The sequence below is a fragment of the Zalophus californianus genome, chromosome 17 (genome assembly GCF_009762305.2).
Source record: "Zalophus californianus isolate mZalCal1 chromosome 17, mZalCal1.pri.v2, whole genome shotgun sequence".
NCBI lineage: Eukaryota > Metazoa > Chordata > Mammalia > Carnivora > Otariidae > Zalophus > Zalophus californianus.
In genome coordinates, this window is record NC_045611.1 from 18,366,351 (window position 1) to 18,393,290 (window position 26,940).

General features: G+C 40.6%; 1 protein-coding gene across 3 annotated transcripts in view; it reads right to left on the reverse strand.

The window, feature by feature from the left end:
• The window catches only part of CTCF (CCCTC-binding factor), a 49,315-nt gene that overhangs the window by 9,652 nt on the left and 12,723 nt on the right, over positions 1-26,940 (reverse strand). For all 3 annotated transcript variants that reach the window (XM_027620089.2, XM_027620090.2, XM_027620091.2), the window contains 5 exons: positions 10,937-11,726; positions 10,406-10,576; positions 6,150-6,283; positions 4,242-4,362; positions 3,396-3,545 (listed from right to left, as the gene is read on the reverse strand). In XM_027620089.2, the coding sequence (XP_027475890.1) occupies positions 3,396-3,545; positions 4,242-4,362; positions 6,150-6,283; positions 10,406-10,576; positions 10,937-11,717 (1,357 nt within the window). In that variant the 5' untranslated portion in view covers positions 11,718-11,726. The remainder of the gene's footprint in view (positions 1-3,395; positions 3,546-4,241; positions 4,363-6,149; positions 6,284-10,405; positions 10,577-10,936; positions 11,727-26,940) is intronic.

Here is a 26,940-nt window from a genome sequence, read left to right on the forward strand (position 1 = left end):
ATGGAATGTTCCCCACATTAAGCAATGTGGTGTTTAGTGATCTTAGCAAGAGTCACTTTACAGAATGGGGTGTAAGCTAAGATGGGAGGGCAATCAGAAACTGAGGAAGGAAGACTGTGAGGGATAGAACTCTTTGTGAGTATTGGCAGGGAAGGAGATGAGAGTCAAACACCCAAGTAACATAAAAAATAATAATAAAAAATGAGCCAAAGATGAGTAAGTCCTAGAGACCTACTGTACAGCATAATTCCCATAGTTTATTTTTTAAAATTTTATTTTTAAGTAATCCCTACACCCAATGTGGAGCTTGAACTCACAACCCTGAGATCAAGCATCGCATGCTCTATGGACTGAGCCAGTCAGGTGCCCCTAATTCCCAGTTTATTTTTTTAAAAGATTTTATTTGAGAGAGAGCACAAGCAGGGAGAGTAGCAGGCAGAGGGAGGAGGAGGCTCCCAGCTGAGCAAGGAGACTGATGCAGGACTCGATCCCAGGACCCTGGGATCACAACCTGAGCTGAAGGCAGACACTTAACCGACTGAGCCACCCAGGTGTCCCATTCCCATAGTTTATAATATTGTATTACATATTAAAAACTTGCTAAGAAGTTAGATCTTTTTTTAAGTGTTCTTAATACAAAAAATAAATGAAAAACTAGGAATGGAAGTTTCCATGTACAAAAATTTCCAAGTTTCCAAATTATGTTTTAACAGGAAAAATTAGAAACTTAAAAAAAAAAGTCAAATCTAGACAGGGAAGACTTTTTTAAGATAGGAAAAATGTAAGCATGTTTAAGAGTTGAGGGGAAAGAAAGTGTGAAGATGAAGGTAAGGAGGCAGTACGTGAGGGTATAAGAGCTGCAGAGAAGACAAGACAGCAGGATTGAGGCAAAAGGAAAGGGACAGGCCACAAATAAGAAGAGTGATGCCAACTCTCTTGTAGCAAATGGGCAAAGAAAAGATGAATGCAGAGATTTGTAGGTTTGGTAACAGAAATTTGGGAGTTTCAATCTGTTGCCTTTACTTACTTAGGAAGTAGGAAAAGAGGTCACTTACGGAGACCATGGAGGTGGAGGGAAAAGGGGAGGAAAGATCAGAGTTTTAAAGAAAGTGCAAATGATTCACCCAACTCTGACTCGTTTCATGGTGCCTTCCTCATAGCAGGCACCTAAACATTTGTGGAATGAATGAATGATTGAACTCACTGAGGAAAATAGGAGCATACCTGACAAGGACAAAAGGCTGGACTGCCCAGAAACAATGAAAGCTCAGCTGCATTTGGGATCATGAATTTATGGTGCTACCAATCTGCTTCATTCAAAGTCATATTAAAGAAGGCCAATTCTGGGGAGCAGAAATGAGGGAAGGCTTTTCTTTTTTATTCTCTACACATGTTCATTATATGAAAGCCTTTCATACATACATGTATTATTTCAAACAATTTTCTTTAAAGATTTATTCGACAGAGAGAGAAACAGTGAGAGAGGGAACACAAGCAGGGGGAACGGGAGGGAGAGAAGCAGGCTCCCTGCGGAGCAGGAAGCCTAATGCGGGGCTCGATCCCAGGACCCTGGGATCATGACCTGAGCCGAAGGCAGACACTTAATAACTGAACCACCAGGCGCCCCCAAATAATTTTTAAAAGGCCTCAACTTCCCCTTCTGGTCCTGTGATAGAGACCTAACAGTGAAAGACTTTCTTTCATGTGTTCTTAATAAATACTCATAACAACTGTGTAAGGTAGTTATTTTTCCTAAAAATCAGTTGGGGAAAAAAAAAAACAAAAAGAGGCTTAGAGGAATGTCTGGAGGTGAATCTTGACTCCAGTAGGTCAAGTCTCCAAAGCCCATGCTTTCCTGTGTCACAAAGTGATAAATTTTAATTATAACATATTAGTGTGAAATCAGGCCTGCTTTAAAGAGAGAACTTCTTTGGGATTGGTTTTGGGAGATAACTATTATCTGACAGCTCCTAAACAATTAAGGTCCTTATTAGGTAGGGCCTAAAGGGTATCATACAGGTATAGAACATCCAAAATATATACCTGCATCATAAAAGTGAATAATTTTAAAAATTTAAATAATCCAAACAGTGGCCTAACAGCTCACACACACTATCATGAGGTATTAATTTAGATTTTAGGTTTCTGTACTCTTAAGAACAGTAAAATTCATTTATCAGAGGATAGTTTCTCTTAAATCTTTCTAACAAAGTTCTCTTAACATGTTAGGATGAACAAGTAACCCACAGATCTTATGTGGAGCCCAAAGCTCTCTGCTTCAAACTCATGATTTCATCTTAAAATGTGTATTAGATATTAAAATAAACACATACACTTGTAACTTAAAAAAATGTATGCTAGCCTGCATTTTGTCCAATATGGTCATATTAATATAACAATGTCTTTTTTTTTAAGATTTTATTTATTTATTTGACAGAGAGAGAGAGTGCACACAAACAGGGAGTGGCAGGCAGAGAGAGAGGGAGAAGCAGGATCCCCACTGAGCAGGGAGCCCGATGAGGGGCTTGATCCCAGGATCCCGGGATCATGATCTGAGCCAAAGGCAATTGCTTAACCGACTTGAGCCATCCAGGCACCCCAATATAACAATGTTTTAAGATACCAGCTAAATTAAATTGCCTAACTTTACTCAGCTAAAATACATATGCCTTGGTGACTTCATATGGTTGCTATGAATATCAAATGGGTTAAAAAGTTAAAGTAATAAAAAATGTTTTGTAAAGTACAACAATTTACCCAAATATAAAATTGTTTTTAAGAATAATACTCAAAGGAAAAAAACAATAATATTCAAGGAGCAATACATTTTGGATAGAGATCAGACGGGGGCAGTATTTTTATCTCTTTTAAATAGGAAAAACAAAGGGAGACACATCCAGGTGACCATACCTTTATGGGCCCAACTATAATTTCTACTGATAAATTCTGCCTCTGTATAAGCTGTAGTTTAATTATGCACAGAAATATAGTTATCATCCAACCAATAAAACAGTCTAATTATTTAGAGAAAGTACTTATACTCTGAGAAAAAATGAAATGGACAGTCCTTAGTTTGAATCATACTATGTCACTTCCCTATTTGGAGATTTGAACATTACCAGTGAGGACTACTAATTAAAGGTTTACTATTTCCTCTCATTACAGCTCCTGTTAATTTATAAATGAGCTATATTCAGGAAAGAATCTTGTGGCTTGACTGCAATGAGAGAAAGAAGATAAAAACAGATGCTAAGTGATGGCTGTTATTAAGTGGTAGGCCATTCACCTATACAAAACTTATGTAATTTAGAAAAGGAAGTTATTTATGATCCATCCTCCTACTTTCACACATCCTCAAAAATATTTTTTCATTTGCCCCTAGCTAATTTACTTACCCAAATCACTTTTTCGGGCTATGACAGTGTCACAGTGGGGACAGTGAAATTTGGCCACATTTTCTGTGTGCTTCTGTAAAATGTGCATCTTCATGGTACCACTTTGGGTAAACCGAGCATGACAAATATAACATTCATAAGGTTTTTCCCCTTAAAAGGAAATGCAGAATGAACAAATTAGATGAAATGAGCACCATCATTTAACTGGAGAGTAATTCAGGTGGTAATTCAGCTGCAGTCAGGTAGCAAAAAAGCTAAGCTACAGAGAATCCTCAGGTGTTACCCAGCGAGCCCAAACCTAAGGCCTGCTGTATGGCTCACACCCACTCTTAAGAGATGGCACTCAAGTCCTAAACTGTTGGCTGTCAGCTCCACCACAGACTCACTCCCGAGAGCAAGTGAGTGAGCAATTCCTACAAGGCCTGCCTTTGGGGGACAGGAGATGGACAACAGGAAGACCTCCAAGTTCTTTCTCTTTTTAAGTTATCTTTATATCCAACATGCGGCTCGAACTCAAGACCCCGAAATCAAGAGTCACACACTCAACCGACTGAGCCAGCCAGGTGCCCCTACAAATTTTTCTTTTTTAGGAAACACAGTATGGGGGAAACTGAATGAGTGGGTTAGGTAATCTACCCAGACTTCTAATAGTGAAACTTTCCATTCTCCAATGTATTCTCAGAACAATGAATTCAGAAGATATGCCAGAGAGGCATTTGTCAATTCCATTACTTTTATGCCAGCTCCCATTCTGGTAAGCAACAGGGGTGTGAGGTGGTTTACAGGGTCCCATGGGATCCACTGAAAAGCAGCTCATTAATACAACAAGGAGGGAAGATGTCCTACCTGAATGAGTTCTCATGTGCCTTTTCAGCTTGTATGTGTCCCTGCTGGCATAACTGCACAAGCTGCACTGGAACGGACGCTCCCCAGTATGAGAGCGAATGTGACGTTTTAATTTGCTGACCTGAAACATGAAAGCACAATGACTGTAATGTGAATGCTGTGGGTCAGGCACAAAACCTTAGCTTTTGGGCACTGAAGTTCAGAATACAGAAAAAGTCTAAAATACACTATTTCTTCCTCCTTATTTGTAATTTTTGTTTCTCAAATCCTTATAATCCAAAGAGAATAAATAAATGGATAGGGCAGAGATGACTCAAGATGGGTTATTAATAACTACTTAAGCTGGGTGATAGATTCATGGGGGTGTATTATCCTATTTTGTCTATTTCTATATATGTTTTCTGCTTTTGTATAGATTTGAAATTTCCATAACAGTTGAAGTAATCCACGCTTATCTATAGATCAATTTCCTTCCAGATACATAGGTATCAGATGTTTTTTTGTTGTTCAGTTTAACCCTAAATAATTTTATTGCTATTAGAATGTGAACCTATTTCCTGCTATCTATCGTATAAAGTAAGTTACTGGCTTCTGTGTATTTGTCTTATATCTGGCCACCCAAATGGACTCTTACTTCTCTGTTTTTTTCAGCTGATACTCTTGGATTTTTTTGGTGTAAGCAAGTATATCTGCAATAAATAAGTTTTACCGCTTATAATTAATTTCTTATTTAGCTGGGATTTCCAATACAATCACAATGTTGAAACAGTAATGGTAAGAACAGATGTCTTGTTCCAAATTTTTATTATTTACTTATTTTTTTAAAAGATTTTATTTATTTGACAGAGAGAGACACAGTGAGAGAGGGAACACAAGTAAGGGGAGTGGGAGAGGGAGAGGGAGAAGCAGGCTTCCTGCTGAGCAGGGAGCCTGATGCGGGGGCTCGATCCCAGGACCCCAGGATCATGACCCGAGGTGAAGGCAGATGCTTAACAACTGAGCCACCCAGGCGCCCCTTATTTACTTATTTTTAAGTAATCTCTACACCCAGTGTGGGGCTCACGACCCCGAGATCAAGGCACCTGTCTTGTTCCAAATTTTATTGGGATACTCCCAATGCTTCAGTTAACTGGGATGGATTGACTACGGGTTTCTGGTATACACTCCTTATAGTAAAGCTATTTTCTTCTACTCTTAACTTGCTAGGACTTTAAACAGTAATGAATATTGAATTTTATAGCTTTTCAGTAACCTACAGAAATGATCATATGGTTTTTCTTAAACTTCTCAATGTAGCACACACCAGTAATTTCCTAATGTTCAACTCCCCTTGTATTTTAGATATATTCTCTTTAGTGATCATTTATTTTTAAAATATATTATTCAATTTGGTAAATAATTTGATTTAGCTTAGTTTTCTGTGAGAATAAGATACACTTTTCTTTTTGGTCGCATTCTTACCCAGTTTTGATAACAGTGTAGCCTCAAATAGTAAAGGAGATAACAGTTTCCTTTTTTTTTTTTTTTTTTAAAGTAGGCTCCAATGCCAGGCCTGAACTCACAACCATGAGATTGAGAACCTGAGCTGAGATCAAGGGTTGGACACCTGACCGACTGAGCCATCCAGATGCCCCCAAATTTTCCATTTTTAAATGCTCCAGGTACAGTTACTTGTTTCTTTGATGTTTCGTAGAACCTACCTATAATAACATGTTGTACTAGTGCTTTTTTAAAAATGGGTAAGTCTTTCACATTCATTACAGTTTTAGTATTTTTGGTGGCAGGGAAGGGGAGTGGGAGTGTCAATAATCTCATAAGATTTTCTATCTCATCTTAAGTCAGTTTGGGTAGTTCTTATACTGGAATCATGGTCTTAGGAGAGGAACCAACAAGTTGCTCAACACTCACTTCTACACTGGCGTAATCGCACATGGAACACTTAAATGGCTTCTCATGGGTGTGTTTATAACGACGATGCCGCACCAATTCTCCACTAGTCACAAAGGCCATGTCACAGTCTGGGCACTTGTGAGGACGAGTACCTAGAGAAAGGAGGTTATAACAGGAAGACAAGATCAAGGGCACAGTTAATGACAGTTCAACATTTGACGAGAACTGCAGCATGAGGTTGAACCCTGGTCATCTCAACAACCTTGCACTAGCCTGAGAATAACTCCAAAGCAATAGGGGGGCCCGGCGGACTTTCTAACATTAACCCCAGAATATTGGAGAACATGTGCCACCCATTTAATTTCTCTTAATTACCCATTTGAGTGCTGCTTTTGAATACAAAAATCGCCCCCCCCCCTTTTAAAATACTCGTAGCAAGAATTACTATTAAACTCTACTCAATTGGCCAGAGACCCTTGTGGTGATATCAAAAAGACTTGCACCTCATGGAGCACACTACCTACACTTACGAGTTCATCAGCCAGCCAAAATACAAAATCCTTTTTACCCCTAGTTTATGAATTCTGATCACTATGGATCAAAAGTGTTTCAACTTTTTTATTTTTTAAAAGATTTTACTTATTTGAGATAGAGAGCATGTGCATGAGCAGGGGGAGGGGCAGAGGAAGAAGCAGATTCCCCTGCTGAGCAGGGAGCCTGGGGTGGGGGGGTGCCCGATCCCAGGACCCTGGGATCATGACCTGAGCCCAAGACAGATGCCACTGAGCCACCCAGGCACCCCTATTTCAACTCCTGATTAAAAAAATATAGAACACCTTGGGGCACCTGGGTGGCTTGGCAGGTTGAGCATCTGACTCTTGATTTCAGTTCTAGTCATGATCTCAGGATCATGAGATGGAGCCCAACATCAGGCTCCATGCTTGTGGAAAGTCTACTTGAGATTTTCTCCCTCTGCTCCTACCCCACCCCCTGCTGATGTGTGCACACTTTCTCTCAAATAAATAGTTTTTTTTTTTAAGATTTTATTTATTTGACAGAGAGAGACACAGTGAGAGAGGGAACACAAGCAGGGGGAGTGGGAGAGGGAGAAGCAGGCTTCCCGCAGAGCAGGGAGCCCAATGAGGGGCTCGATCCCAGGACCCTGGGATCATGACCTGAGCCGAAGGTAGACGCTTAACGACTGAGCCACCCAGGTACCCCTAAATAAATAAATCTTAAAAAACAAAAACAAAAAAACATCTCTTAAACCTCAACGTTTTGTCAAGCAGAGGTCACAGAATTAATAGTTATTTGACCCAAAGATATTCAGAAATAGATTGCATTAGGAGTGTAACAGAAGATAAAGGAGACTGGGAAATAAAAATAGTTCAGCATACGTGAAAATAAATTTCAGATAAATAAAGAACTAAATATTAAAAACATTAAAAAAAAGTTATTTGACCCAAGATTCTTCTGCATATCAAATCTTACTGTATTATGACTGTACATATAGGGACATTGGGCTGTCCATATTCGGATACTTTTTTCTAAACAAAAAACAAAACAAAAAAACCCCCAAAAACCAAAAACCAAATGTAATAGCTTGTTTTCTATATAAATTTATTTTGATAATTCCAGAAATTTATCAAAGAATTTACAAAGTAGTACTGCCTTTTATGTGATTTAAACAGATGACCCTTTTTTCAAAAAAGATTTTACTTATTTATTTGGGGGAATGGAGGGGGAGGAGTGTGCAAGCAGGGGAAGAGCAGGGGGAGAAGGACAATCAGACTCCCCTGCTGAGAGCAGAGCTCAACTTGCCTCTGAGATCCCATGCCTCTGAGATCATGACCTCAGCCGAAATCAAGAGTTGGACACTTAATCAACTGAGCCACCCAGATTCCCCAAAAGATCACCTTTAAAAAAAAAAAAAAATCTCTACACTCAATGTGGGGCTTTAACTTACAACCTCGAGATCAAGAGTCGCATCCTCTACTGACTGAGCCAGCCAGGCACCCCTAAACGGATCACTTTCAAACATCCGTATCTAATATTCTGTGATCTCAATGTGAATTCATGAAATATTTAAACATTTTTACAAACTAATATACTCCACTTTCTTTTTCCCTTTTACTGAAGGAATCTTACTGTTTTTAGTATGTCCTCACATAGTAGCCCTATAACATAACTGACTGATTATATTACTGGATCTTCTCTAGTCACTTTATATTCTAAATATAGCACTGGAAGTATGCCCAGGTAATGATGACAAGGAAATAAGCTGACAGCAGAACACAGTGCTGTTTTCATAGATCATTACTGAAAAACTAGGGACCATCTGTAATTGCGCACTGCAGGTAACGGATGACAACAAAGTAATCCCAAACACCAAAATCAAAGGAAGGTTACCTCTGAGAACGGAATTAGAAAGAGTCACAATGTAATGAATGGGACTAGCCATCTGCAGAAATGATTCTGAGATGGACAGAATCCTCAAGAGGGAAGTGTGATTGAAGTATGATAGTAACTAAGAAATTTCAAGGAATGTTCATTTGCTCAGTTTGCTTTATTATCACTGAAGATGTAGGAGTGATGGACAGAGTTCTTGTCTATGAAAAAGATTCTGGCAGCACAGATCGATAAGTGAAACAACAATTAACAAGAAAGAAAGCAGGATCCATTTCTGTTAGAATAAACTGAACTGAAAACCAAGAATTTCTCATGTTTACCTAGTACTATCTAGGGGACAGAAAGAGGCCTGCTACTGGTAGACATAAGCATGGCAATTAGGAAAGAAGCAGACATTGCTGTACAACAGAGATTTCCACTGGGTTGTACCACATGATTGCGTATGTCCCTCTACTCAGATCCATGCTTACCAAGTCATCATTCAATTGCTACATCTTCTTGATATAGGCAAGGGTATCCCCTAGAATGCAATACAACTGCATCCAGAAAAGGAAAAGGTGTATTCCTCACCATAAACTCTGATTCCATCTGACCCTTGAGGGTTTGATTAGTATGAATCAGTCCTGCCAAATTAGCTCTGAGTGACTAGACAGACCACACTCTTATTTTCAAAGCTGAGGACTAGACCATGACATACAGTGCCCACATCAACCACTCCCATTTTAGGAAGTCCTATTATGTGGCCAAATGCTTTTACCTAGTCATATGCCCTTTCACAGTGTCTTCAAAACTACCAAATAAAATATACTATTAAGTGTCTTGAGTAGAAAGCAGGGAAATAATGAAAAGTGACCAGATCATATTAGCAAAGAATATACTAATCCACAACATATTGCTTACAGGCCAAACTCAACTTGCTCATGCTCAGTAGACTACCAGCACATCAAATCAAAAACAAGAGCTGTGTTTAGTGGAGAATCTGGATAGAGGAAAGCTACTCTGCATGAAGAACCGTGTGAGAGAAGTTTCTATCAGCACTTAGAGCCAAATGCCAATATTGAAAGAGCAAAGAGCCCAGAAGAGAACCTAAAGAGAGCTCCTGCACAGTCCCTCCACTTTAGTGACTCCTGAGACCTGATCACAGCCAACATGACACGAACATAGAATATTAAGTATGGGGGTGCCTGGGTGGCTCAGTCGGTTAAGCGTATGCCTTTGGCTCAGGTCATGATCCTAGGGTCCTGGGATCGAGCCCCACATTGGGCTCCATGCTCAGCAGGGAGTCTGCTTCTCCCCCTCTCTGCCTGCTGCTTCCCCTGTTTGTGCGCTGTCAAATAAATAAATAAAATCTTAAAAAAGAGTATTAATGTATGGAGCACAAATGAATAAGTGTCTGAATTGCTAGAGTAACGCCTTAAACTTTCCATTCTGAGATTATGAATTACTTACCTTTGTTGAAGTGAAACAACCAGAAACCATGGCTTTTACAAAGAATTGCATTGCTATTTCTAATGTTCATCCTTATAGTGCCTGGCAATTGTTGCCCGGGAATTTCGGGCGTCATTTTTTGTCACTGATGTTAAAACCTTGGCAACGCGGATGGTGATGTCCTTTAGGAAATATTACAGGTTAACCTCCATAATTTTTTTCTGGATCACCATACCTAAACAGTTTGGATTATTTTCCACTAGATTTTCTTTACATTTGCCTACAAATTCATCTGCTTATAATAAATCAGGATTACAACATAAGAAAGAACAAAAATCACTCTTCTTTAACTTCCCACCAGAACCACCTTGGATGATACTTAAAACCCAAGTTTTAACCTTTGCTATGCTGTAGCCCCCAACATTCATATCCAGCACCTGTGTGTGTGTTAAGGTGATTCCTCAGGAGGGTGACTGTTCTGAATGCCCTGCCACAGAGATGGCACTTGTGTGGTCTCTCATCAGTGTGACTTTTCATGTGACGATCCAAATTTGAACGCCGTGGACATGTATAACTGCACAGCTCACACTGGAATGTCTTCTTTACACCTATATGAAAAACAAAACACTTACTTCTTGCAAGGTTTCAAACTGTTAAGTTTAATCCTAATGTTAAATTTCTACAAATAAATTTCATTAGCCTTTTTTAACTAAATCCAATCTAAGTCATATTAAATCGTTATTATTTCATGCCACTAATAGATTTACTTCTTTGTCTTCAGGACTTAAAAAATACTGAATTTGGAAAAACTTTTAGACTGGCTAAAAAGGACTGGTACCCAGCTCACGATCTTAAAAACAAAACAAAACAAAAAACCCATTTACTATAAAATAATTTGCATATACCCTGTGTTATTTGCTTTATCCCAAAATGATTTTATGAGAATATAATGGATAAACTCATTTTACCTTTCTTTTTAATTTTTGTTGGTTTTGGAGGCTTCATGTTACCAACCACTTTCTCTGCATTAACCTCCGATAGCAGACCCTCCTGCTGCTCTTCCTCAAAATCGTAGACAGACACATCCACATCTTTGCCCTCCTCTGTGTAACGCAGTTTGCTCTTTTTGGTTTTCTTTGTTTTTTTGGCTGGCGGCTGATAATCTGGGTCTTTTTGCCAACTAGGATCTTCTTGAGGCGGAAGTTCCCCTTGCTCTAGCGTCTCCACCTCTCCATTGGCCCCTACTTTCACCACTTGAAACCCTTCAGGCAAAGGTAAGGTATGACATATCATGGGTTCGCTTTCTGCAAGGCCCTCTTTAGACACTTCATTCTCGTAAGCCCCCTGAAGTTCTTCTACCGAAGTGGTGGCAACAGGTACAGTCACGGGAACGGGTACTTGGACAAGCTGAAGCTCTCCTATGTTTATGGGCTGTTCCTCCATATTTACAACCTGCAAGGTTATGATCTGGGTATCGTCCACAGCAGCCTCTGCTTCTGGAGCGACTGTACCCTCCATTACTTCAGTCTTCATCTGAAGAAGGGTGGGATCCAGCTGTTCCATCATTACCATCTGTACACTGCTATTGACGTCCTGGACCACCTCACCCCCATCAGTCTGGTTCTGGGGCAGGTGACAAGTGTCCTCTTCCTGGCCCCCTTCCCGGCGTCTCTGGTAAGTCTTTCTTTCCTTTCCTTTAATGAAAGTTTCAGACTCTTCCACAATGGCTTCAACCGCCTCACCTTCCATTTCCCCTTCCTTTATTAAGGAAGAACACAGATTGTTATTCATCCATTCATTCATTCCACAGACGGTTATTTAAAATAAAGCTTGTCTAAATGAAAATACATACATTTTAAAAGAAAATGACCCTTGAAAAATGAATTAGGAAATAAATGGTTGTTAATATTCAAAAAGACACAACAGATATTATGTACCTCCTGATGGAAGAACAAACTACCACCTATGAAGCAGTCTTATTAAACAAAACAAAAAATCTGAAACTCATCAAGTCTCTAGAGCCAACCACTAATTAACAGGAAATTGGTGACAGAATATGTTTCTTTTTAAAAGATTATTTATTTGAGAGAAAGAGCATGTGCATATGAGCAGGGGGAAGGGAGAGGAAGAAGCAGACTCCCTGCTGAGCAAAGAGCCTGATGAAGGGCTTGATTCCACCCCGAGATCATGACCTGAGCCAAAGTCAGATGCTTAACCAACTGAGCCACCCAGGTGCCCTGGTGTGAGAGTACGTTAAATTACACTACCAGGATGAAATCAGTACGGCAACTCTGCAGGATTAACTACCCAGTTTCTTCTGCAGATAAATCACCAAGACAAAAAATGGAAAGAATAGAGGGAGAATGTACGTATCAATGGTTCTCAACCTGGTGACTTTGCCTCCAGGGGGCATTTGGCAAGGCCTGTGACATTTCTGGTTGTCACTACCAAGGTGGGTGTGCTACTAGCATCTAGTGGGTAGAGGCCAAAGATGTCACTAAATATCCTGCTATGCACAGTTTCAGTCCTCCACAACAAAGATTTATTGGTCTGCAAACGTCAATAGTGCTGAGGCTGAGAAACCCTGATTGACAAAAGAGATGTAAGAAATACAGTACTGGGGCACCTGGGTGGCTCAGTCAGTTGAGCTCTTGATTTCAACTCAGGTCGTGATCTCAGGGTCCTGGGATCAAGCCGGGGTGTAGGGCTCTGCACTCAGTGGGGAGTCTGCTTGAGACTCTGTGTCCTTCTGCCCCTCCCCTGGCTCGCAAATGTGCACACGTGCTCCCTCTCTCAAATAAATAAATCTTTAAAGGAATACAGCAGGGGCACCTGAGTGGCTCAGTTGGTTAAGCGTCTGCCTTCGGCTCAGGTCATGATCCCAGGGTCCTGGGATCAAGCCCGTATCAGGCTCCTTTCAGCGGGAAGCCTGCTTCTCCCTCTCCCTGCCACTCCCCCTGCTTGTGCTCTGTGTGTGTGTCATATAAATAAATAAAATCTTAAAAAAAAAATAAAGAAATACAGCAATCACAACATATGGATCTTTTTGGATCCTGATTCAAACCAACAAACGATTTAAAAAAATAGGACATGAGCAATTAGATTCAACTCTGGATTTTTTTTCCCAGTTCTGGATATTTGATATTAAAGAATTATTAACAAAACTAGTTTAAATCCTTTACATTTCCTGTATCTATTAATAAAAACACTGGCAGAGGGCCTTGCTATTTTTAGCTAAATTCTACCTTAGAAAATACCCTGTCAGTGTTTTCTCACCCTGTTTTTTTCGAGCCAGAATCAGACCTTGGATCCAGACTCCAATGGTCCTGATTGTGGCTACCACACAACACTACCTCCTGTGTTATACCATCAACTTGACATTCATGCATCTCTCCTCTGTGAGATCATGAATTCCTTGAGGACAGGGACCATGTATAACAAGTCATTTCTGCTCCTCAGCACTATGCCCAGGTTGGTAGATACTCAACTGCTAACTGAACATATTAAAAAAACTGGAAAAGAAAAAAGAGCCAATTCATAGTTTCTGGCTCTTAAATCTTGTGAGTACCAAAAGTACCTAGACACCTAACAGTAAAATGGGTCTGAACAATCATCTAATTCACAGAATAATTTAACTTAAGTATATACAAGATTAATTCAAAATTAAAGTGTTTTGTGTCCTTGCCCTAGTCTTACACAAATATTTTGCTACTTCTATGAGAGACACATGTCTCCAATTCTCTGTCTGGACACCTTAACACTGTACACATGTTGGCACTCAGAACCACCTACAAAGGCAGGAAAAAGACTACAGACGGACGGGTGAGACCTGGTCCTGCATTCAATGAATTACTATCTATTTTATTTTAAAAGTTTATTTAAGTAATCTCTATACCCAAGGTGGGGCTCAAACTCACAACCCCAAGATCAAGAGTCGCATGCTCTTCTGCCTGAGCCAGCCAGGCGCCCCTAAGGGGTTACTATCTAACTTAAGGGACAGAACAGGTACAATGTTTAAGGTAAAAGTAGGTAGGTTTGGAGAACTCTACATAACCAGTGTGAACTAGTCACACTAAATTCTCAACAGTCCCATGTGGCTGGAGTGTTGGACAGCACTGCTTTATATCTTCGTCACTCGAAGCATGGTCCAAGGACCAGCAGCAATGGCATAACCCTGGAACTTGTTAGAAGCACAGAACTTCAGGCCCTATTCTTTTTTCTTAAGCAATTCTATTTTTTTTTAAGTTTTTTATTTATTTAAGTAATCTCTACACGCAACATGGGGCTCAAACTGACAACCCTGAGATCGAGTCACACACTCTTCCAAATGAGCCAGCTAGGTGTCTCTTCAGGCTCTCCTCTTAACCCACAGAATCAGAATTTGCAATTTAATAGATCTCCAAGTGGTCTCCTACACTAACGTCTGAGAAGTACTACTTTATACCATTGCTCTTCACAGATTTTTTAAAAGCGTTTTCAGGCCAGGAAGGTCCCAAAATTAGTACCCCAACAAAGATGGGTAATTTCAAATGTTGGAGTTAGGGAACAGAGAAAAAGCCCACCTACCTTGGTGACATTCTTGGGAAAAAAACCAAAGCACAAAGAACAAAAAATTCATAAGACATAAATGCTAATGCTGACCCTGCCAGAGAATCACTACATAATCCCAAGCTATTTAGATATCCTCAAATGTAAAACTGGTGGAGGAAAAACATTTAATTTCTGAGCTCTGCTGGGTTGGGAGGCATACAACAATTTGAAGAACAAAAAAAAAATCCATCTCTGCCTTGAATTTGAGAACTTTTAAATATAAATAATTTGTAAATACTTGCTTGTAAATAACCAAGTCTAACCTAAAAGAAATCACTGTAATTATAAACCAAGTAGAAAAAGAAATGGTACAAGGAGTACAAATTGAAACCAATTGTGTTGCCAGGGAGCTGAGCTGAAGGTATTCTCTCACTGTGAAAAAACACATGGCATAGAGTTCCTGAACATCAGCCTCTACTCAGGGTCTTAAAGCAGGAGCTTCGCTGCTTTTACAGAGAAAAATCAACTACAAAGTAGAAAGGCACCCACCTCTCCCTTACACTGCTTAGAAAACTCAAAAGCATCCCCTCAAGCAGTGGATCCCTTTACCTAACATTCTCCCTTAGAAGGGAGTCTCTCCTCTGAATCAATAACTAACCTATAGACTGGACCAGGTCTCTCTTCCTACTCCCTAAGGACTGTGCTCTGCTAGCCTGTACCTTTACAGCATACCATACAACTTTAGCAGTTATGAGCCATTTCTTCTCTTCCTCTACAGACTCAGCTCTGCCTCCACTGTTTCTCTTAGCCACACAACACACACAGAACACACAAAGAGACTCTTAACTATAGGAAACAAACTAAGGGTAGCTGGAGGGGAGGTGGGTGGGGGGATGGAGTAACTGGGTGATGGGCACAGAGAAGGGCACTTGATGTAATGAGCACTGGGTGTTATAGGCAAGTGATGAATCACTAAATTACCTCTGAAACTAATAATACACTATATATTAAACTGAATTAAAAAAAAAAAGAACACACTTACACTCCCCCTCCCCTTGCTCCAGTCAGCTATGCTTTCTAGATTTTTCAAACATTTTTATGGACCAACGCTACAAAAAAGGGATTTACACTTACTTTCAGAACACAATTTTTTTTTTTTAGATTATCAAAGTAGGTTAGTTAGAGAAATCTGAAACGTGAAGCACATAAAATACATATTTTTTAAGTTATTCAAGGGGTTCCTGGCTGGCTCAGTCAGTGAGGCATGGGACTCTTGATCTTGGGGTTGTGGGTTCAAACCCCATGTTGGGTGTAGAGATTATTTAAAAAATAAAATCTTAAGGAAAAAAAGTTATTCACAATCCCTATACCTGGAGATAATCACCTAGCCCTTTTATTTTTTTTCAGTGTTTTTCCCCCTTATGGATATAGGGGGATGAGATGACATCATACATTTAGTTTGAACACACTTGTATACGGCTTTGCTCACCTATCTTCATAACATATCCTTATAAAAAGGACTCCATTCCCTCTTTAGCCTTCTGTGGTCCCTCTGCTTGGTCCATAAGCACCACGTACCAAGAACCACAGCAGCTAACCCAAAGCCCTTCCCGTCATCCCCAATCTCAGTTTCTCTGGCAGTTGACAGTATGAAACTTGTATTCCTCCTTCATGAGCCTCTTATCTCCCTCTGTCTTTCCTAGGTCTCTTCGTCTCTGAGAACTACTCCACTTACCCCTCCAAACACATCAAGGCTCTGTTCCTTTCTCTGTAGCCACCCCATTTGCTAGCCTTTTTACTTCAGCTGTCTCCACAGAGATCTTTCAAATCCACATCTGCAATTCCCTAGTTTCACTGTCTATAGGAGATCTCTCCATGTGGATGTGTGGCTATCACCTTCAACTCAATGGCACTGGAGAAGGAATAAAGAAACCTGGACTGCAGTCCCTAATCCATCACTGAACAAAGGTGCTTAGAAAGTAGGTTAGTCCTCTGAAAAACAGATCCTTTCTGTATTCTGTCATCCTGGTGACAAAGTGAAGCTTAGAAATATTTGTTTAATTAGTATATTTATTTTTTAAGATATTATTTATTTATTTGTCAGAGAGCACACACACATGCACAAGCAGGGGGAGGGAGCTGCAGGCAGAGGGAGAAGCAGGCTCCCTGCTGAGCAAGAAGCCCAATGTGGGACTAGATCCCAGGACTCTGGGATCAGGACCTGAGCTGAAGGCAGACGCTTAACCACTGAGCCACCCAGGCACCCCTAATTTCTTTATTTATTAAAAATTTTATTTATTTGACAGAGACACAGCGAGAGAGGGAACAAAAGCGGGGGGGTGGGAGAGGGAGAAGCAGGCTTCCTGCCGAGCAGGGAGCCCGATGTGGGGCTCGATCCCAGGACCCTGAGATCATGACCCGAGCCGAAGGCAGACACTTAACAACTGAGCCACCCAGGCGCCCCAAGATTTTATTTATTTGACAGAGAGAGAGAGAGAGATGGTGAGAGAGGGAACACAAGCAGGGGGGAATGGGAGAGGGAGAAGCACGCTTCCCGCTGAGCAGGGAGCCCGACACGGGGCTCGATCCCAGGACCCTGGGATCACGACCCAAGCCGAAGGCAGACATCCAACAACTGAGACACCCAGGTGCTCCCCCCAATTTACTTATTTTTAAACAGTAATTTTGGGGGGTGCCTGGGTGACTCAGTTGGTTAAGTGTCTGCTTTTGGCTCGGGTCATGATCTCATGGGCCTGGGATGGAACCCCAATAGGGCTCCCTGCTCAGTGTGGAGTCTGCTTCTCCCTCTTCCCCTGCTCCTCCCTCTCCCTCACCCCTGCTAGGGCTCTCACTCTCAAATAAAGAAAACCTTAAAAAAAACAAAACAGTAATTTTAGTATGTATGTATGTATGTATTTATTAAGCAAGCAAGCAAGCTCTACCCCCAACATGGTACTTGATCATGACTCCAAGAATAAGAGGTGCATGCTTTACCAACTGAGCCAGCCAGGCGCCCCAGGAACATTTTTTTGAAAAATCATTCGATCAACTTCTAGGATGGGAAAAGAGAAGGTTCCCTCAGACTGTGGCAGGGTGATCCTAGCAATTGTAAATGTCGGGGCCAGCAGAGAGGAAAATTGGCACCTAAGCACTTACCTGCCCTTGCTGCCTACTGGTCGAGTGGGAGGATGCAAAGGTCTAGCCTGTAACAGGGACCCTTGTGGTCTGGCCTTGTTCCTAGCCACCAGCCTGGCCCGCATCCTCGGGAGCCTACTGGATCAGCCCTCTCCCTCTTGCCTCAGTCTCTTCTTTGCCAGCTTTGTTGCTCAAATCTTTCACATCTTAAAACTTCCTTTAACGCATTCAACAATTTAGCATCTGCCATTTCTGTATTCCTTTCATGGTCAACCTCACACTGTCTCCACTCCTTTATTTCTCTTCCATGCTTTGGTTTACCAGTCTGGTTTCTGTTTCCCAAATTCTCTACTGAATCTCTCTTAAGGCGTGCAATGGCCCTTAACTGGTAAATCCAAAGGAGACTTTTTCTGTCCTGATCTGACTTGACCTCTCTGTGGAATTCAGCGTTCTAGTCTAGGCTTTATCCCAGAATTATGCCAGACCATCAGAAAAAAAGCTGGGTATATTTGTGTCACATGGTCTTATCCCCTGAAGAACTGCTTTCACCAAGTTCTGTTTTGGCATTATGCCCTTGGCTTACACTAAAGGATACATGGGAGAAATTTTCGAGTTACGTGCTTGAAAAAGCTTTTCTTCAACTAAGGAATTTTTTCTTTCATTGTTGAGACCTATGTAACAGGATCGTGAGCTACCACTTTTTTTAGTTGGCCACACCTTGATCAGTTTTTTTCCTCTCAAGCTATGTAATAATAGCTTTCTATTCTAATTTGTACTTTCTAGGGTTTTGACTTTTATCTTTTTTTTTTTTTTAAGAGAGAGAGGGAGTGAGTGGGGCTGGACAGAGAGAGAGAGAGACAGAATCCCAAGCAGGCTCAATGTCCAGCGCAGAGCCCGATGCAGAATTGGAGCTCATGACCCTGAGCCAAAATCGAGAACCAACTAAGCCACCCAGGTACCCTAACATTTCTTATTTATATTTTCTGTACTTTTCTCTAAATTCTTTGTGGAAGACGATGAGCTATAAACTTAAAACTGTATATACATATACATTTAATACATACAAAATACAGAAACATAGGGAGTTATGCCATTCTTAAGAAACCTATCAAAATAAAAATATCCTCAACTAAAAATCTGCAGACCTATTTGAAGATTACAAAACTCTCCCAAGAATGGGAGTGTCACTAAACAGGGACACTACTATCTATATCCATGATCATAAAGGCCAAACATGGGGCACCTGAGTGGCTCAGTTGGTTAGGCGTCTGCCTTCGGCTCAGGTCATGATCCCAGAGTCCTGGGATCAAGTCCCGTGTCAGACTCCTTGCTCAGCGGGGAGCCTGCTTACCCCTGTGCATGATGCTCCCCATGCTTGTGTTCTTTCTCTCTGACAAATAAATAAAAAATCTTAAAAAAAAATAAAAACAACACAACAAAAAAAACCCACCTTGAAAAAAGATATAGGTGAATATCAGAATATCATTCTGATCTCAGAATGAGGGAGGTTTTATGCTAAGACACAGAAATAATGGAGTAAATTACTGAAGTTTTGACCACCTTAAAAAAAAATTCTTGGGGCGCCTGGGTGGCTCAGCCGTTAAGCGTCTGCCTTTGGCTCAGGTCATGATCCTGGGATCGAGCCCCGCATCGGGCTCCCTGCTCAGTGGGAAGCCTGCTTCTCCCTCTTCCCCACCTGGGTTCCCCCTCTCGCTGTGTCTCTCTCTGTCAAATAAATAAAATCCCTAAAAAAAATTCTTATTAAAAAAAACACTGAACAAAATTAAAAAGAAAATGGTCAACAGAAAAAAAGTATTTGTAACATATGTGACAAAGGATTAACAACCTTATCATATGATTGTCAAATTTCTAAGGAAAAGATGAACACTGAAAGAAAAAGCTGGACAAAAGATATAAATGACCAAAAAAAAAAGGGCAGATGAATTAAAAAAAATAGAGAGAGAAAGGAGAAAGAACCTCTTTAACACTAAATCACACAAAAAAGCAAATTAAGATAATATGACAAACATTATCTCTATTAAACTGCTACAACTGTTTTAAAGGATAGTCCCTAATGTTGGTCATGCTGCCATGAAATCAGCAAGGTAACTGATGATATGAATCAAGAATTTTTAAAATATTCAAATTGTGATCCAGTAACTCCACTTTATGTCCAGAAATAATCAGAGATGAACATCAAGATTATAAGGACATTATTTTACATTTTATTTATTTAAGTAATCTCTATACCCAATGTGGGGTCCAAACTCAGGACCCCAAGAGATCAAGAGTCGCATGCTCTTCTGACTGAGCCAGCCAGGAGCCCGACTATAAGGATATTATTAATCAAAGGGACTAATTATAAACAACTTAGACATACCACCATAGGTGAATAGTTAAAACCTGGAAAATGACATATCCACAAAGTGGAATATTATGCAGACACTGAAAAATTACATTTCAATATAATGCCTAATATGAGGAAAATGCTCATTCCATATTAAAAAAAGGAGGGAAGGGACAGGAGAAGCAGAATGGAATAGTCATTAAAAGCTTATGCCACCCCCCACCCCAAGCCAGAAACCTGCATCCCAATTTTGGTTCCTCTACTTAACTAGGAGTGTGACATGGAGTGAGATATGTTACCCTTCTGTGCTTCTGTTTCCTTTTGTACAAAACGGACAGTGATGGTAGCCACTTCACAGGCTGTCATAAAGATTCAACAGAACAATGCACACACAAAGCCTGGCTACTGTGCTCCTCTGGATCCTCCACCCCAGAGGGTAATGAATACATGTTAGCCAAACAAATATATAACCTTTCAGTTTTCTAGAATTCTTTTTTTAAAGATTTTATTTGAGAGAGAGAGAAAGAAAGAGCGTGTGTGCGCATAAGGGGGGGGGTAGAGGAAGAGGGAGAAGCAGACTCCCCACCAACCAGGGAGCCCAATGAGGGGCTTGATCCCAGGACCCTGGGACCATGATCCAAGCTGAAGGCGGACACTTAATCGAATGAGCCACTCAGGTGCCCCAGTTTCCTAGAAATCTAATCACAAACCTTACATAAATGTTCCCCACTAAAATGTCTTCTCTGATAACTGAATTTCAATAGGATGAAGGTAGCAACCAATGGACAGAACCTGGTGACTAACCAATTCTAGGAAAGAAAGAGAAAAAGAGCCAAAAAGGAACAACAGCATCCCAGACTTTACTCTTTACTAGTCTGTCCAGCACACTGCTGCCTGATCAAACTTTCTTTCTGAAGTGAGGTGCAAAAACTCATGGTGGTTGAGGCTTACTGAATCACTCCAAACTTTCTTTTCTTCTAAAGTAATCTCCATGCCCAATGTGGGGCTCAAACTCATGACCCTGACATTAAGAGTTGCATGCTCGGGGCGCCTGGGTGGCTCAGTCGTTAAGTGTCTGCCTTCGGCTCAGGTCACGATCCCAGGGTCCTGGGATCAAGCCCCACATCGGGCTCCCTGCTCAGCGGGAAGCCTGCTTCTCCCTCTCCCACTTCCCCCTGCCTTGTGTTCTCTCTTTCACTGTCTCTCGCTCTGTCAAATAAATAAATAAAATCTTAAAAAAAAAAAAGTTGCATGCTCTACAGACTAAGCCAGCCAGGCGCCCGTCAACTCCAAACTCTTTAGGTCCACTCTCAGAACTCTATACAGTTTGTTCCCATCCTTTCCACCCACCCAACCTCACCTTCTGGGCATCTTCTAAACAAGTGCCTATTGTCTTGTCCCCTCCCAGCTCAAGTGATCCCCTAATCACATCTTTTTTCTCCCCCATGTTTTTTAAAGATTCTGTCAGAAAGAGAGCACAAGCAGGGGGAGCAGCAGGCAGAGGGAGAAGCAGGCTCCCCACTGAGCAAAGAGCTCAATCCCAGGACCCTGGGATCATGACCTGAGCTGAAGGCAGAAGCTTAACCAACTGAGCCACCCAGGCGTCCCTAAATCACATCTTCTTAAGTGCAAACTGACTTCAGGTTTGTCTGGTTTTCACTATAGTACACTATTCTGTTTGTCTTTTCCTCAAATAGTCTTATTAGCTTGTTGAGGGGAGGAACTATGCCTTTTACTTCTGTATCCTCTACAGCAATAAATACAAGACAGTGTTATGTAAACAGCAGACACTCAATATTGATTTTACTGTCACATCAAATACATATCGATGTTTCCAGCCCATGACAAGAGCAGGAAGGGAATATGGAAAAACAAACTATTGTATGCTAAGTGGAAGCTTAATTATATGAATTTATTTCCTTTATTGTTGTCTGTGTCATTTCTTTTGTGTGTGTCATTTCTTAAAGAAAAATAAAAAGTCTTTTTTTTTAAGATTTTATTTATTTATTTGAGAGAGCGAGAATGAGAGAGAGAGAGAGAGAGAGAGAGAGAGAGAGCGAGCACATGAGAGGGGGGAGGGTCAGAGGGAGAAGCAGACTCCCTGCTTAGCAGGGAGCCCAATGCGGGACTCGATCCCAGGACTCCAGGATCATGACCTGAGCCGAAGGCAGTCGCTTAACCAACTGAGCCACCCAGGCGCCCAAGAAAAATAAAAAGTCTTAACAACACAATTATAGGTTAGATTTAAAAAATCCTGCCACATAAAAATAAAGGCTAGGGGCACCTGGCTAGCTCAGTCAGTAGAGCATGTGACTCTTGATGTCAGGGTCATGAGTTCAAGACCCACAATGCACGCAGAGCTTACTTAAAATTCTAAAAACTAATAAAATGCACTTGTATCATGCACTGTAGGTACTCAATAAATATGTTCCAGCTGAAAAAAAAAGTTTTTTTAAATAAAGGCTAACTGTGACTACACTAGTGTTGACAGTAAGATTTAGTAATTATCACCTAGATGATGGCTGAACAGGCAATATGTCAGATATTTTCCAAAGGAAATCAACTAAAATAACCTTTTATACTCCTCAATACAGAGTTTAGTCCTTTGGGGAGATCAGTTATAAAATACGTATGTACTAAGAATAAAAGATGGATATGGAGAATAAGATAGTAGAAAAGGATGATTTCTAGTAGTCTACAAATAAAACTACCACAACTTTTTTTTTTTAAAGATTTTATTTATTTATTTGAGAGAGAGAGAGAATGAGAGATAGAAAGCACGAGAGGGAAGAGGGTCAGAGGGAGAAGCAGACTCCCCGCTGAGCAGGAAGCCCGATGCGGGGCTCGATCCCGGGACTCCAGGATCATGACCTGAGCCGAAGGCAGTCGCTTAACCAACTGAGCCACCCAGGCGCCCAAACTACCACAACTTTTTAATATACTACTGTCCTTTACAAGGGACAACTGATTGCTAAGAAATCCCAACTTACTTCCTGAGAACATTAGAAGGCTATACACTCTTCTCAAGAAATAGTAACCCCAAGTTCCCACGATTTTGAGAACACAGTATATAACACACGTAACATGCAAAATGCGTTAATCAACTGTTTAGATCATTAGTGAGGCTCTTGGTCAACAGTAGGCTGTTAGTAGTTAAGTTTTTTGGGAGTTATAAGTAATACCCAGATTTTCAAGTTGGGAGGTTGGGGCGTGGAGGGCACTAGCGTCCCTAACCCCACACTGTTTAAGGGCCCAGGGTAGCGTGATGAGTGCTGTAATAGGGATTAACATACTTCCCACCACCCCGGCACAAAGGATGGCTTAAGTGGGTAAAAGACGGCTGCTAACGCTGGATCTTAAAGGATGAGATGGACCTTGACAGGCAAACTACAGTAGAGAGGAACATGTAAAAGAGGAAACTCTAAGTGGGAGAAAAAAACATGTATGGAATTAGTCAAATTCTGTGCAAAAAAATTCAACGTAACTAAGTGGAACCATACTAAATTATCTCAGGTTTATTAGTGTGACCTGGCTTCAGAGGCCATGTTCTGATTCCTCAGTAAGGGTAGCCTGTTTCACTTACTGAACATTTACACATGAAACAGAAGACAAAGTCTATTTGGGAGTCAACACACGAGTGCCACAATACCAAGTGAAAGCTGCTTCCCAAGCACATGCTGCCCCTCTCTGCTTTTTTATAGTTCGAATGACAGTTTTGCTGCCATACAACAACTTAATGCCTCACTTCTTGTGCTCCCAAGGGTGACGATGTCAGGAACTACCACATCTCTCTTTGCTTTGCTCCAAGCCCATATCCCCAAAAGCAGCTCAGGGTTACACTGTCTTTGGAGCAGTCCTACAGTCTTCCACTGCTGGGAATATGAGAAAGGCTGGGATCTATAGCAAGTCTATCAACTTGAATAAATATGTCATAAAAAGGAACAGATTACACACACACACAATAAGAATTTATAGAACATGCAATAGGCACATCTATGGATTTGGGAGTAGATTCTACCGGAGCAGTAGTTCCCATACCTGGATGGTTATCAGAATCACCTGGTGAGCCTTAAAATACATAGATCCTAGAGATTCTGATTCAGTAGATCTAGGGTGGAAGAGACTTTATTTCAAAAGGTCCCCAAGTGATTGATATAGAACCTCCGCGGACCATGGCTTGGAAGTGACTGACCTAGAATACAATAGTTATCCACCCTAAATACAGGTCTACATAAGTCCAAGCTACTCAAATACCCATGGTTTTCTACTATGAGAATTTTTGGTTCATTCTTTAGAACAAATAACTGTTTCGTTTATTTATTTAGAGAAAAATCTACAAAGTCTACTTCAAAACTAGTATGATTCCCATATAAGCAGTAATGGAAAATACAACCCAAAAAAGAAGTCCTAAAGTTTTGGGGCACCTGGGTGGTTCAGTCGTTAAGCGTCTGCCTTCGGCTCAGGTCGTGATCCCAGGGTCCTGAGATCGAGCCCCACGTCGGGCTCCCTGCTCAGCAGGAAGCCTGCTTCTCCCTCTCCCATTCCCCCTGCTTGTGTTCCTTCTCTCACTGTCTCTCTCTCTCTGTCAAATAAATAAAATCTTGGGGCACCTGGGTGGCTCAGTCGTTAAGCGTCTGCCTTCGGCTCAAGTCATGATCCCAGGGTCCTGGGATCAAGCCCCATGTCGGGCTCCCTGCTCCGTGGGAAGCCTGCTTCTCCCTCTCCCATTCCCCCTGCTTGTGTTCCCTCTCTCGCTATATCTCTCTGTATCAAATAAATAAATTAAAATAAATAAATAAATAAATAAAATCTTAAAAAAAAAAAAGAAAAAGTCCTAAAGCTTTACCTCTACCATGGGTACCAGCCACAAAATCTCTCTCTACACGGTATGAACAAGCTTAACACATGACACAGGAAAAAAGTAAAAAGAAGAAAAATGGATATACATAACAAGAGTGAACTCCTGGTTTTGCAATGTGTCTCAGTGACCATGTGGCCAATGCCTGAGTATCTCTATAACCCAGTACTCACTCATGAAGGCTACCTGGTGGAACCAAGACCATTTTTATTTGGTAAATGGGGTCTCCTATAAGGTCAGTGTTAAATCAGAAGCCAACAGCTTAAATCCAACAATGTACCCATACTAAAAGTATAATAATGATAATAAATGGCAATATGAGGTCTGTGAACAAAGATCAAGTAATAGTTATATTGAAAAAAATAAAATATTCTTAGTGAGTCAATAGTGTAATAGCATGAAGTATGGATAATAGCTAAAGTGCTACTCAACAGAACAGAAGAAATCTGAAAAACAGAAAAAGGATATACATGTATAGGAACAGAGATACAGAAGTTTAAACAATGGAAGAAACAGAATGTTACTTTAAACTAATATTAGTTTATGAAAACAAGTAATTTGTCGATTTGGTTATTCCTTAAAAATATGGGAACAAATACAGGAAAGCAGATAAAGGCAAGAGCTTGACCAAGAGACCGGGGTGGGGGGGTGGGGGGAGGAATTATATCTTTATAAATACCCAAAAGACATGACAAGGAGAGAAAGAGCAAAGACCTTGTCTGACAAGGGGCCAGAAAGGAAAAAAATATATAAGATAATATATTACTTTATAGTCTCAACATATACTCACAACAAAAAATTTTAAGTAGGAGTAGAAAGTTAAAGATACAAATAAAACAGAGACACAAGAAACAGTGAAAGTAATTAGGATACCCTCTATTATTATAGAATAATTACATACATACCTCTGTGAATGTAAAATATTTTGTACCTGCTCTATGATACATGATCATGACCATGCCATGCCAGAGTTGTTATACCAGAGCTTACAAAGAAATAAACGTAGTGGGATGAAATAATTTTTAACTTTCAATGGTCCAACTGGACAATACTAAAATAGGTGCTAACCAACACTGACCTCCAACGATGGTTTGTTATCACAGAGAAACTACAGAAGGATTCTGAAAAAGTCCTGAGTTATAAAGAAAGAAGTAAAGAAGCTCAAAATCCAAGCAGTGCTAGTACTGGATACCAAGCTTTAATATTAGTGACAGTCAGGGTCTAATAGTGTATTGAACACATGGACAACCTTTAAAGTTGGTGACAATGTTAAAATTCTGACACATACTAAAAACCTAACTTGTGCCAGTGCACAGGTATACTATACTCAAGAGTAGTAACAATGTATAGTCTTTAGTTTTTTTATAGATATACACAGATTTATAATTCTGTCAAAAGAGATCTAAAAAAACGAGTATCTAATAATTAGCTACAGAACCAAAAGCAGTAGGATATTCTGTGAAACCCAGAGACTATTCAGAAACAGTATGGGGAAGAATAAAAAAAGGTAGAAGCACCTGTCCTACATCTATAACCTCAGGAAAATCACTTTGCCTCTTAGGTTTCTTTTCTGTAAAATGAAGAGACTGCCAGATGACTTAAAATTTCATCTGGGTTTTTAACATTCTACACTTTTTTTTAGGTTATCAGTCAGATTCATCCTTGTAGGTAAGAAGGGAACAAGAAAGTACCCTTACTTCCCAGCTAAAAAAGTCAGACAAGAAATTTTAACAAGTGCATACAACAAAGTTGTACAAAAGGATGGAGCAAAAGGTAGTTCCCTAGCTTCGCAGTCCACTTGTCTGTAACCAAGAATCAGGAAGAAGTCTCTAAAATCTATTTAGATGAAGATGGCTAATGCACACCACTCTACTAAGTGGCATTTACATCTGAAGTCCAGGAAATTTGGGGGGGGGGGCGGGCAGAGGGAAGGGGAGTGAGAGAATCTTAAGTAGGTAGTACCACGCTCAGCAAGGGGCCCCATGCAGGGCTCGATCTCAGGACCCTGAGATCATGACCTGAGCCAAAATCAAGAGTTAGATGCTTAACTGACTGAACCACCCAGGCACCCTTCAAGTCCAGGAAATTTAATGAGGAATCTT